Here is a 13,820-nt window from a genome sequence, read left to right as displayed (position 1 = left end):
GTGCCAGAGGGAGCCGGATGTCTCTCTGCTGTTCCAGTGTTTAGCTATTTTAATAAGAGCAAAATTAATTTTTTTTCAAAGAGGACAGACAGGCAGATGACTGCCTTTGCCTGTCTGCACGAGGGAGCTACAGGGGACCCGGTCACAGTTGCCTTAAACTGGAGCCAGGGTCCCTGACTACAGGGATCTCAGTCCCTGAGTATTTCCCCAAGGGAGCTCATATAACGCTACTTTATGGTGTTATTAGCCAAGTGTCAAACGCAGTCAGCATGGTAGTTTTCTCTGTGAGTATTAACTCGGCGCTCTGTCTAGCAGAACGCTGGGTGACGCAAAGCACAGGGCTGTTGATGCTACTGATGTGGTTACACATGCTGTAGAGTCATCGTGCCCCCCCCCCCCCCCACCACCACCACAACCACCCTGCTCAGTTAACCGGGGTTATGTCTGATCTCTATGTGTAACTGGCAGCTTCTCGTAAGGATAGAGGGGCTACTAGTTCAAGAAGCCCGGTACAAATCATGCCAGAACCTGCGTGGGCACAAGCCTTAGCTAAGGCAGTTGACGGACTTACCAAGGCCATGGGTTCACCAAAGCCTCCTGTTTTAACTAATGCTTTACCTTCAAAAAGAGCTTTTTACCTGCAGTTTTACAGTCTGACGAATCAGACACTGAGGACATGACATGCCCCCGTTAGAAGAGGGGGAAGTTGGTCAGGGATCAGAGGGTGACCAACCTCTGGAAGAGTCACAGGTAGCCTCAGAAGGTCTAGAAGCTCTTATATTAGCTGTGCGTCAGGTCCTACAAATCACAGATTCTGACACAAATACAACTCAGCCTTTCTTCTTTAGTAAGAAACACTGGCCAGCTATCACGTTCCCTGTTTCAGCTGAATTAGACAATCATCTAGCCCTGGCGTGGAAACACCCTGATTAAAAAAATTTCAGGTTACACGCAGTTTTCTTGCCTCTTAACCTTTTCCAGCCGATAATAGGGTGAAGTGGGAGACTCCCACATTGGTGGATCCCTCCCTTTCTCACCTGTCTAAGAAGACCATCCTGCCGTGGAGGGAGCAATGGCCCTGAAGGACCCAGTGGGCCGTCGACTAGAGACCACTCTGAAAGCAATCTACACTGCTGCAGGTGTGATGATTCCACCTACTCTCGTTGGCTCGTGGGTAAATAAGGCTGTCGAAGCCTGGGCTAAACAGTTGTCTGCAGTCTTACAATCAGGTAGGTCTGTAGAAGAGCTCATTATGTTGGCAGAACATATCCGTGAGTCTGCGGTTTATTTAGGTGAGGCCTCTAGAGACACCGGGACACTTTGCTCGAAGATTTCTGCGTTGGCTGTGTCGGCTTGCAGAGCCTTATGGATCCGAGCATGGCAGGCGGATCCAGAGTCCAAAAAGGTGGTTGAGGCCATTCCATTCATGGGTGAGTTTTTGTTTGGTCCAGATTTGGACAAATTCATTTCCAAGGCGACTGGAGGAAAATCTACGTTCCTACCGTCAACCACACCAGCCGCTCATAAGCCGTACTCGGGTCCGTCCTTTCGAGTCCACACACAATTTTGTGGACGGTCCAGAGGTGGAGCCTCCAGCTCCAGAGGTAATAGAGTTAGGGGTCGCACTGCTGCGTCAGCCTTTTCCAACCAGGAGACCAAGTGTACCACAAAACCCAATGCATGACTGGTTTCCCTCACTCCTGGGGGATCCCAGGGTGGGAGCCCGTCTACGGAACTTTGGGGAGGTCTGGAGGAAGACTTGCTTGGATGTCTGGGTTCGGGAGGTAGTCACCCAGGGCTACAAAATAGACTTCCAGTTCTAACCTGCTCCCCGTTTCTTCACAACCGGTTTGCCAGTTTCTGTAGAAAAACCATGAGTCCTGCAGGAGGCCATTCAAAAATGACTGGCCTCAGGAGTCATTTTGTCAGTACCTCCTCATCAGCTCAAACAGGGGTTTTACTCCAGCTTATTCGTGGTTCCGAAGCCGGACGGCTCCGTCAGACCTATCCTGAACTTGTAGTCTTTCAATCCGTTTTTGCTAGTGTTCAGATTCAAGATGGAGTCTCTTCGATTTGTTATTGCTGGACTGGGGGCAGGAGAGTTCATGGTGTCATGGACATCAAGGACGCCTATCTTCACATTCCCATCTAGATCCCACACCAGGAATATCTCAGGTTTGCGATTCAAGATGCACATTACCAATTCCAAGCTTTACCCTCCGGCCTATACTCGGCTCTGAGGGTTTTTACAAAAGTGATGGCCGTTATGATGGAATTAGTGCACACCCAGGGAGTGAATATCATTCCATACCTCAACGACATACTAATCAAAGCTCATTCCAAAGATGTCTTGATCAGGGACATTGCTACAATTCATCACTTACTTATCCAACACGGGTGGATACTAAACTTCCAAAAGTCTCAACTTCATCCCTCTGAGAGAATTACATTTTTGGGGATGATTTTGGACACCGTTCTGCAGTGGGTTATCCTCCCACAGGACAAGATTCACTGGATTCAAACCATGGCGCGACAGGTCCTCCGATATCGCAGAGTGTCGATCTACCTGTGCATACGTCTCCTGGGACGGATGGTGGCTTCCTTAGAGGCTCTACCATTCGGAAGGTTTCACTCCAGGCCTTTTCAATTAGACCTTCTGTACCAATGGTCGGGATCACGGTGGTCATTCCGAGTTGATCGCAGCCAGCAACTTTTTGCTGCTGCTGCGATCAACTAGTCCACGCCTATGGGGGAGTGTATTTTAGCTTAGCAGGGCTGCAATTGCTTGTGCAGCCCTGCTAAGCTAAAAAAATTTAAAGCAAAACATGACTAGCCCTGGACATACTTACCCTGTGCGACGATCTCTGCGATGCTGGAGCCGGCTTTGACGTCAGACATCCGCCCTCCGTTCTCCTGGACACGCCTGCGTTTTCCTTACCACTCCCCGAAAACGGCAGCCAACGGTCCGGATCTGCCCAGGAACGTCTTCTCTCTGTCAATCTTCTTGCGGTCGGCTCTGCGACTGCTTTCTTCGTAGGACGCAACGTAACCCGGCAAACCCCGGCGCCGGGCAACGTCGCGCATGCGCAGTGCGGCTACTGCGCATGCGCATTCGGACCCGTTCGCACCACAGCGACAAACCGCTGCGTGCGAACGGGTCGGAATGACCACCCACATCTGTTTCTCCACCAGAAAGTACAGCTGGCTCCCCTTCTTTGGTGGACCATTTCAGCAAATCTGTCACAGGGCAGACGGTTCGCTATATCGAACTGGATCCTTCTCACCACAGTTACCAGTTTGAGAGGTAGGGGAGCGGTGACGTTGAATCGTCAGTTTCAAGGTCGATGGACTCAGCAAGAGGCTGCATTACATATCAACATTTTCGAACTGAGAGCAATCTACAATACGCTGCAGTTGGCCTTTCCTTTATTGAGGAATCAAGCAATATGTGTCCAATCAGACAATGCCACTGCCATGGCTTACATAAATCAGGCAGGGAAGCACTCGCAGCAGGGTGGCGATGAGAGAGATATTGCGTATTCTTCAGTAGGCCGAATCCTTTGCAGTGGCAATTTCAGCTGTGTTCATTCCGGGTGTTGACAACTGGGAGGCAGATTATCTCAGGCACCAGGATCTCCACCCGGAAGAATGGGAACTCAATCACCAAGTTTTCCAACAACTGGTGAATCGCTGGGGTCTTCCACAAACAGACCTCATGGCATCCAGACACAATCACAAACTACCTTGATACTGCTCCCAGACGAGGGATCTGAAGGCGGAGTCAATGGATTCCATAACCACTCCCCGGACTTACAGCTACGTGTACCTATTCCCCCCTTTTCCACTACTTCCATGATGGTGGGCTCATGAACATTAACTAATGTGAGAAAGGCCATCAGGTGCTTAGAGATTACCTTGGGTTCCTTTGTGACCTTGCAAACTATTAGACACCTTGCTTATGGTGTGATTTTTATTGGTTGGCCACTCCTGAGGAGGGTAATAATGGTCTGGAATTTCCTCCATTTGTACATAATCAGTCTGACTGTTAATTTGTGGAGTCCAAACTCTTTAGAGATGGTTTTGTAACCTTTTCCAATCTGATGACCATCAATAACTCTTCTGCTGAGGTCCTCAGAAATCTCCTTTTGTTTGTGGCATGATACACTTTCACAAACGTGTTGTGAACATCACACTTTGATAGGTCCCTGTACTTTTAAAAAGACAGGTTGTCCACTCAGATCTGATTGTCATCCGATAGATTGGAATGTGAATTAGAGTCAGGTATTTTCAAATATTTGTTAAGCCTAAAGGGTCACATTCTTTGGCCACTCACAGATATGTGATGTTGGATCATTTTCCTCAATAAAAAAATGAGCACGTCTAAAAAAAAAATTTGTCTCATTTGTTTGATTTGGTTCTCTTTATATACTTTTAACACTTGTGTGATTAATCTGTGGCAGTTTTAGGCCAAATTTCATCAGAAATTTATAAAATTCTGAAGTAAGAGCATCATGTGGGAAGAGTTTGCTTAAAAAGCTCATATTTATTGATTACACACAAAGAGATACCACTGTTTGTATAGGCGCTTAATGACAAACTGGATGTACTTGATAGTTCCTCTGTTGTTCACAAAGTATTTCCTTAAACAGAGAACATATACAAAAAAATAGTGCAGATGGTACTGTTCAAATATTATCGTGCAGGAAGGTACTAATTTTGGACTCCTACCAGAAAAGATGGTCTACTAAAGTGTAGACAAACGAGCATGGGAGGAGCGGACCACTGCGTTCCTGGACAGATGGACCGGAGGAAAGGAGAATATTCATTGGACCCTCTGTTGTGCTGAACATCTGTCCAGGAACGCCTGCGATATACACACATGCGATTTTAGTCTACTGTGCACGTAGACCATTATCCTTGAGTATGATGCTACTATGATGAAAAGTACGTGACTGGCAGTGGTCCGCTCCTCCTATGCTCGTTTGTCTACACTTTAGTAGACCATCTTTTCAGGTAGGAGTCCAAAATTAGTACCTTCCTGCACGATAATATTTGAACAGTACCATCTGCACTATTTTTTTGTATATGTTCTCTGTTTAAGGAAATACTTTGTGAACAACAGAGGAACTATCAAGTACATCCAGTTTGTCATTAAGCGCCTATACAAACAGTGGTATCTCTTTGTGTGTGGTTTATACGTTTAAGGTCTTGGTGTTACCTTTTTCCACTGGCTGTGGGCTGCTTTACATCTTAAGCGCAAATTTTCCTTCTCAACACTGTTTTATTGCATATTTATTGATTACCTATTTTGTTTTTGTTTTTTTTACTGGTGATCGTGTTTGGTAAATATTAAATTTATGTTATATATTTTTGTTTTAGAGTTTACGACATGAAGAATTTGAAGAAGGTTGCAAAGCCACTTGCAATGGGTATGGAAAATTAAATAATCTCAACCTCTTACAATGTGAAGTGGGAGGCATTTGTAAATTAGTCACAGACTAAGAAACGCTGTATGAAGAATATGAAATATTTTTATTAATTTAAAAAAAGTAACATAATAGGGTATATTTTTAAGTGTGACTTGTTTCCTTCTACATAAAGCAGTGTTACCAAACTCCAGTCCTCAGGAAACCCTAGCAATGCATGTTTTCCAGGTCTCCTCACAGAATTGCAAGGGAAATAATTAGAGCCACATGTGGATCTTTTAAAATGTCAGTCTGTAATGAATATACCCATGTTCCAGAGTGGAGTAATGGCCCTCATCCGGTCCTCTCCCCCCCTCCACCTCCCCACTAGACGCTATCCTCTCCCGCCTTCTACACTACCTTTCTCCTTCATCCTGTTCCCATCTTGCCCAACTCCTCAATCTTTCCCTTTCATCAGGCTCTGTCCCCTGTGCATTCAAGCATGCCCTTGTCACCCCTATTTTTAATAAACCTATCCTTGACCCTAACACTCTCTCCATCTACCGACCAATCTCTCCCCTATTTTGCCTCCAAACTCCTTGAGCGTATTGTCTACAACTGCCTTATTGCCTTTCTTACCTCCCACTCCTTGCTAGACCCATTTTAGTCTGGCTTCCGTCCTTTACACTCCACTGAAACTGCCCTCACAAAAGTCTGCAATGACCTCCATGCTGCCAAATCCAAGGGCAACTACTCTCTCTTTATTCTCCTTGACCTTTCTGCTGGTTTTGACAGTGTAGACCGCCCTCTCCTTCGGCAAATCCTTCACTCCGTTGGTCTGTGTGATACTGCCCTCTCCTAGCTATCTTCCTAATTCTCTGACTTTTCCTTCTCTGTCTTCTCTCATGACTCCACCTCTCTTACACTTCTTCTAACACTTGGTGTCCCCAAGGTTCTATTCTTGGACTTCTCCTTTTCTCTCTCATCTCTCATTTGCTCTTTCGACTTACAATATCATCTCTATGCTGATGATGCACAAATCTACCTTTCCTCCCCTGACCTCTCCTCCTCTCTCCTCACTCATATCTCCAACTGTCTCTCTGCTGTCTCTTTTTGGATGTCCCAGCGCTTTCTTAAACTTAGAAGAGTATACTAACCAAGTAATGTAAATTCAGGCATTTAATCAAGCTGATGTTTAACCGGAGATAGTCAGTCTCTGCAGTAGAGGATCACAAAAAATATAAATACTAAAACAGCACTAAACAGACAGGTGCTTTAAAAGGGTATTGCATTTTATTTATACATACATGAATCTAAAAATTGAACATGTAAGAACATGCTAGAATGAATAAAACTTCTAGAGAGGACCTTAATTTCAGTCTCTAGTCCACAAATAATTAATAGTTAGGGCACTTAATTCTGCCAGTGTAAAGGTAGACAATTTTTATGCACGGTGGACAAGTCTTTTAGTAAAGAACAATCCATTCTTTTAGATAGATAATTACCTGTCCTGTGGCTATGGCTGGGTATTCCACTCAGTGAAGGTCCAAAGTGCAACGCTAGGGTTTGACACAGTTGGTATTGGTTGTCCCTTTTTGTTCACAGATACTTACAGCTGGAGTTTTCAAATGACTTTTTGTGTCCACTTTCTCCCAAGAGACTGGCCAACTACACGTTTCACTGTCTTGGTAGCTTTATGAAAGGTCCTTTGATAAAGTTTTATTCATCCTAAAGCGCAGTTTCAGTATTTATATTTGTGGCTTTCTTCAACTCAACATGTCTAAGACTGCGCTGATCATCTTCCCACCCTCTCTCATAACCTCGCCTACGACAATTTCATTATCTATTGATGGCACAACTACATTTCTAGACCCCAAGTATGTTGTCTTGGAGTTATCGTTGATTCCTCCCTCTATTTCAAACCACACATTCAGTACCTCTTGCAGTCATGCTGTTTCCATCTCAAAAAGATTTTAGGATCATGCCCTTTCACACACTGGAAGCTGCTAAAACCATCATCCACTCATTGGTCATTTCCATATCGGACTACTATAATCTCCTCCTATCTGGCCTCCCTGACAAATGCCTCTCTCTAATCCAATCTATCCTCAATGCTGCTCTCTGGCTCATCTTCCTTTCCAAACGTACTATGGGCCTAATTAAGATGTGATCACAGCAGCAAATTTGTTAGCTAATGGGCAAAACCATGTGCACTGCAGGTGTGGCAGATATAACATTTGCAGAGAGCGTTAGATTTGGGCAGAGTATATTATTTCTGTGCAAGGTAAATACTGGCTACTTTACTTCTACACTGCAATTAAAATTTCAGTTTGAACACACCCCACCCAAATCTAACTCTCTCTGCACATGTTATATCTGCCCCCCCCCCCCCTTCCCTGCAGTGCAACATGGTTTTGCCCATTAGCTAACAAATTTGCAGCTGCAATCAGATCTGAATTAGGCCCTATGTCCACCTCCCCTCTCTTACAAGCCCTACACTGGCTACCCTTCCCCTTCCGAGTACAATTCAAACATCTAACACTTCTTACATATCTGTCCTTATCTCACTCTACGCTCCCACCCTCCCTCTTCGCTCCACAAATACATGCTGCCTCTCCTGACAACTGATTACTTCCTCTCATTCCTTTCACCAATATTTTGGCCATCATGCTCCCTACCTCTGGACTTCTCTATCTCTCCCTATAAGACTCTCCATTTCTCTAGAAAATTTTAAACAGGCTGTCAAGACCCACTTCTTCATCAAACCTAACCCTCTGTTCTATGCCCACTGTCTTTCCCATCTGTGTCACCCCTGTCTGTTTGCCCCCTCCTGTTTAGAATGTAAGCTCTCCCCTTCTCTTACCTAAGCTATCTTCTACTCCATACTCCCTACAATGGCACCTAACCCTTGGTCCTGCCACCCTGATGCTTATCTTAGTATTATGTCCCCTGATGCAGAAATGTTTATATACCATGTATTTGTTCTACGTTGTCTTGTACAAGTCCTTGTTTTCTTGTTTTTTGGTTATGTACTTTGTTAGGTGCTGCGGAACCCTTGTGGCACCATGGAGTATAAACCCCTATTTTCATACATGTACTTTATTTGAAATTAAAACTAAGTGGTATATTCAATTAGCCGTGGTAATTTACCACTGCTAATTGATCCCCCGGGGGCTATCCAATTAGCCCCAACAGTGTTAGAAATGCTAGTGCTATATGTGTGGGACCCCTAGAGCCGGGGAGAGGGTCTTCTGTCAATAACAGCCCCCTGCTGTTCCTTTGGTACATGGCACATACATCGGTGCTTAGGTTGCTGTCTAGACTTAAACTTCTAGCATTAGTGGCTCACACAATAGACTAGAGCCTACAAGAAATGGACTGGTTTTCACTCACAGGAACACAGAGGGTAAGGTCAGATCTGGGTTGGGATCTCAACCGGGGCAGGTGAAGCACTGTGGAATGGAATAGGGGCACTTTGCATATGACTTGCAGGCACTGAACAGATGTTATGCAGACACAATGCAGTTGGTATATCTTTGCAGGTTAAAAGCAGGTACACTGGAGTGGCAGTCAAAGGGTTAAACACACTAGGACTGGAGGTGGACACTGGCAGGGCAAGGACTTGGATACAAACAGGTAATAAATCCAGCAGAATATCCACAGGACAGGCACGGTCTGCGGACAGACCAGCAGCTTATACAAGCAGGCACAAGCTAAAACCGGCACTGGAGAGCCAAGTGCCTTATAACCGTTAACAAATCCAATGGGAAGTGCTAGTCTGGGAGTGTCAAACTAATTACAGATACAGGGGGTGATTCAGACCTGATTGCTCGCAGGCGTTTTTTTTGCAGTCCTGCGATCAGGTAGTTGCCGCCTACAGGAGGAGGGGATAGTTGATGTGCAGGGGTGCGAGCGCTTGGGCAGAGAGCTGCACAAACAAAAGTTTGTGCAGTCTCTGCACAGCTCAGGACTTACTCAGCCGCTGCGATGATCCGGCCCGGAGCTGACGTCGGGAATCCTCCCTTGGTCTTTTCCTGTCAATCTTCTTGCGATCGCCGGTGCGATCGCTTTTATCGTTAAATCCGGCGATCCCCGTCATCGGCGGCTGACCACCTGCGCATTGCGGAGCATACGCGTGCGCAGTTCAGACCCGATCGCACCGCTGCAAAAAAAGCTAGCGTGCGATCGGGTCTGAATGACCCCCACCATACAGCTGCAGCGCTGCACGTAGACATCAGCACTGACAATAGCGGCTGTGTGGCAAGGCAACAGAAGACGCACTAGCTGAGCGGCACCCCGGTTGCATAGTGACAGGCGGGGTCCAGCAGCCCTTGCAGCCGGAAGACGCAACGTCCCTGTTGCCAGGCAACAACCGGGACCGCAAAGGCAAAAAGCCGCTTGATGGCTTGTGACAGACAGCCGGCAGCATCATGGATTTTTTTCCATCTGCCTGAGGCAGTAAAAAAAATATCTACGATTTCTGACTAATTTTCAGGATCATGGCCAGAAAACACATGGGTCTGGGAACTTTTCCTGCATACTAGGTGTTTTCGCCCGAAAACGACATTTTTCGTGAGATTTTAATCATTATTATTATTTATATGGCACCACAAGGTTCCATATTGCTAAATAGGGGGAATAGAGATATCAGTACGAACAAGCTACCAGTGGACATAAATACATAATTACAGTGTGGTCATGTATGGAAGACAAAGGGAAAAGACCCTGCTCGCACGAGTTTCCAATCTGTAGGTATCATTTTAAAATTGCCTACCAGTATATGATTGGTGATGCTTGATCGATAAATAAATGTACTGTAAATGTAAAGTGCAACCTCTTTCAAGGTTATGGGTGTAAACCTTATTGACTCCAGAGATAACTGAAGTTCGATCCCTAGTGCAGGGACTTGGTAAAAATGAGAGTCCAGCTAGGGGGATAAGTATTACCATAAGACACTAAGAAGGTATTCAATTAGTGCCGTTTTTTTGACCAGTCGAAAAAACTGTCCTTTTTGCCCTTTGTTAGGTCAAGTTTCATTCGACCTATTCAATGGCCGTGCTGTTTTCTCGACTGGTCGAAAAATCTGGTACCAGCACTGGCGATAACCACGTGTATTAGTGAATTTCCTGCCGATACAAGTGTTTTGGCGAATGGCGCAATTTTCGCCCATGCCGAATACCCTCCTAAGGGGGAGATTTGAAAAGAGTGGAAAAGTGAGCCAGTGGAGAAGTTGCTCTGTATAATTTTATAGTATGCAAATTATAAATGTTACTTCAATGCTGATTGGTTGCCATGGGCAACTTCTTCGTTGGCTCACTTCTCCACTTTTTTCACTGCTTAGTACATCTCCTCCGCCCAGTACACCTTGATAAAGGCTCCTATTAATCAAAACGTGATAGTGGGGAACAGGAGGAGAACAGGCATCTCAGACCTGGACATCTATGGTGGATTTCCATTCCCATGGAGTACCTAGTGATTGTCCTGAGCTTGTATTGGTGTGTCATGTACACCTTGTTATCTGGTATGCTGCCCTACTTTTGGGTTTTTAAAGCTAGAATTGTTACTCAACGGTGTTTCACTATTATTGATTTTATGTTACCTATTGGTTTCTCATCTGTGGATGAGAAACCAATAGGTAACATTAAAATACCATCTGTGGATGCAAAACTACTATGGGGAAATTTGAAAGAATCCTATGTGCACTGTGTCTGTATGTAGTGAAAGAGACGTATTATATGAAAATATCTGGTCTACTCTAAAAGTCGTAAGGAGGATACTTAAAATGTACATTTTACCAAGTACCTGCACTAGGGATCGAACATCGATTGTTTAGTATTGCTAGTTGTGATGTAGTTGGCATCCGGACGTACGGGATGCTGGAAGTCGGAAGACTGGGACAGAATCTCGACACCCATCAGAATCCCGATGCCGGAATACCGACAGTCAACATCCCAACCGTAAGTATGCCAGGGAGGGTTGTGCTGCAGGGAGGGAGGGTTAGGGCTAGGCTGCTGGAAGAGAGGGTTAGGGTTGGGAGAGGGTTAGGTTACTTACCCACCAGGTGTCAGGATTCTAAGCGTTGGGATGCCACTGTGGGTCATGTGCCCACCGGCATTCTAAGCGCAGGTCACCCGTATCTCTGGACCGACTCAAAAAGGGTTACACCCACAAACCTGATAGAGGTTGCACTTCACTATTTTTTTATTCCGAATAATGTATGTCTAAGATGGTCAAAGGTGACCACCTTGGTTTAGAGCGGCACCTTGTTTGAGGCGCACAACATATCAATTGTTTTTATAATTGATCTCAGGCCATAAAAGTTGTTTCCCATAGGCTGGTCAACTTTTAAATAGAAAAAAATTAATTTCTCTGCCCATGGTAGGTTTTGTAAATAGCATAGTAATTGGACCATCTGATATGCTAAACAACCCAACAAATACTCATGTTGGCCAGTGAGAAGTTCTGTCAGGCTTTTAATATCCTGTAATTAAGATTGTCTCATTGGTATACTGGTCCTCTTTAGTCTCTCTCTCTCTATCTCTCTCTCTCTCTCTCTCATTGTAATCAATATGATGTTTATTGTTGTAGTAGCTATCACTTTAATTGAATTTTTTTGTAGCCCATATGATGGAAAATGGAGTAAAACTATGATAGGATATGGGTCTGAAGACAGCCACTTTGTAGTAGAACTCACCTACAACTATGGAGTGGGGGAATATCGCCTAGGCAATGATTTCTTGGTATGTATGATTCCTTTTGTTGATTATGTAGACTTTTAGTTATGATGAGTTTTTCAAGCAAACGAATAGCACAGTATGGAAGAATGTATATTTTTAGCTGGTCATAAATATTATCCATTTAATAAATTATTATTTTTTCTATTATTTGCCATTGATCAGGATAATAGGAAACAATCTTTGGCATATAAAGACTGACACCTGAGCACTGTATAGTGTACTAATAATGTATATCTACAGAACACCAGCGGCTAATGTCTGATGAATGCTACGATACAAACACAGAAAATCACAAATGGATGGGACTCATTGTACTGTTTTAGTGTGGTTATCCAATTAATTTTTAGTCATTGAATAAAATGTAAATTTGATTAATCAATAATTCAAACAAGGGAGATGATTTTCAAGAATGTCCATCCTTTATTAAAACCGCCCCCAACCCCACACACACAAAAATAAAAAGCTACAAGTACACGCATCCCTTAACTAATTGCATTTAAAGTGACTGATGCAAAATATACAGTATTGGGGGGGTATTCAATTGTTTGAAAAGTCAATTGGGTGTCTGTTTTTTCTTATCTAATAGGAAAAAACAGACACCCAACCGACTTTTCAAACATTTAAATTCCTCCCATTGAGTTCAATAAGCACAAGCAGGATAAAATAAAAAAAAGGCTTGGGCCTAGATTTATCAAGCCTTGGAGAGTGATAAATTGCACGGTGATAAAGTACAGACAAATCAGACGGTAATATGGCAGTTAGGAGCTGATTGTTTGGTACTTTTTCACATTGCAATTTATCACTCTCCAAGGCTTGATAAATCTGGGCCAGTGAGTTATCACGATTGCCGACCTGCCGTATCTGTTGGCTTGGCTTGTGAGTATCTGAGTATTGATATGAGAAAGTACTATATGCAGGTAAAGACTGTTCTCATACAGAACTTAACTTATCATGGATTATTTTATATAGTATGTTTGTGTTTACAGATATTTAATACTTTAGCTGTTTGTGTGGTTAAAAAATTAAGGGTGAGATGCATCAAACAGGTCGAGAAGTTACCCATAGCAACCAATTAGATTCTACTTATCATTTTATAGAATGCACTTGATAAATGATAACTAGAAGCTTATTGGTTCCTATGGGCAACTTCTCCACTTGTCCTCATTAGGGTTTTACTTACAAAGCAACCCTGTGCTAATCGTGTTTATGCCTTATATTTAAAAGGGATTTGCTTTTTCTAGCAAGACACGGCTAGTAAAAGTGTTGCCCTTTTAAATATTGTGCGTAAACACAATCGGAAGCACAGAGTTTGCAACCCAACACTTCATATATAAATCTCTAGGAGTCTAATTATCTCCCTTGCCACCTCCACCCTGCATCTCCAATTCCTTTCCCTGCTATGTATTTGTTCTTTTGGTTGTTTTCAGCTGAGGAGATCTAAATTTGAGGGACAAGAAGTTCAGAACTATTAGCTGGGGTAAAATATATGGACTATTGATTTGGTGGTTGTGTAGACAGTTCTGTGTCAAGATACTTCAGCGATAAAGCTTTGCTTACAGTAAATTCATGGCTGCATCATGTCAGACTTGGATCATCCTAACTAAATACCATTAATTACTTTAATATGCAGTTTTACATCACTGAAACTAGCCTCCATAATTAGCCCTAGCGTGTACTA

The 13,820-nt window shown here is 43.9% G+C and overlaps 1 protein-coding gene across 1 annotated transcript in view; it reads left to right on the top strand.

The window, feature by feature from the left end:
• Positions 1-13,820, top strand: part of GLOD4 (glyoxalase domain containing 4) — a 68,515-nt gene that overhangs the window by 21,701 nt on the left and 32,994 nt on the right. Inside the window, exons 2-3 of the mRNA XM_063953770.1 lie at positions 5,380-5,429; positions 12,025-12,145. Coding sequence (XP_063809840.1) covers positions 5,380-5,429; positions 12,025-12,145 — 171 coding nt within the window. The remainder of the gene's footprint in view (positions 1-5,379; positions 5,430-12,024; positions 12,146-13,820) is intronic.

Source organism: Pseudophryne corroboree, chromosome 2 (genome assembly GCF_028390025.1).
Source record: "Pseudophryne corroboree isolate aPseCor3 chromosome 2, aPseCor3.hap2, whole genome shotgun sequence".
NCBI classification, from domain to species: Eukaryota; Metazoa; Chordata; class Amphibia; order Anura; family Myobatrachidae; genus Pseudophryne; species Pseudophryne corroboree.
Note: the sequence above shows the minus strand (reverse complement) of the source record. Positions and strands in the feature narration are given on the sequence as shown.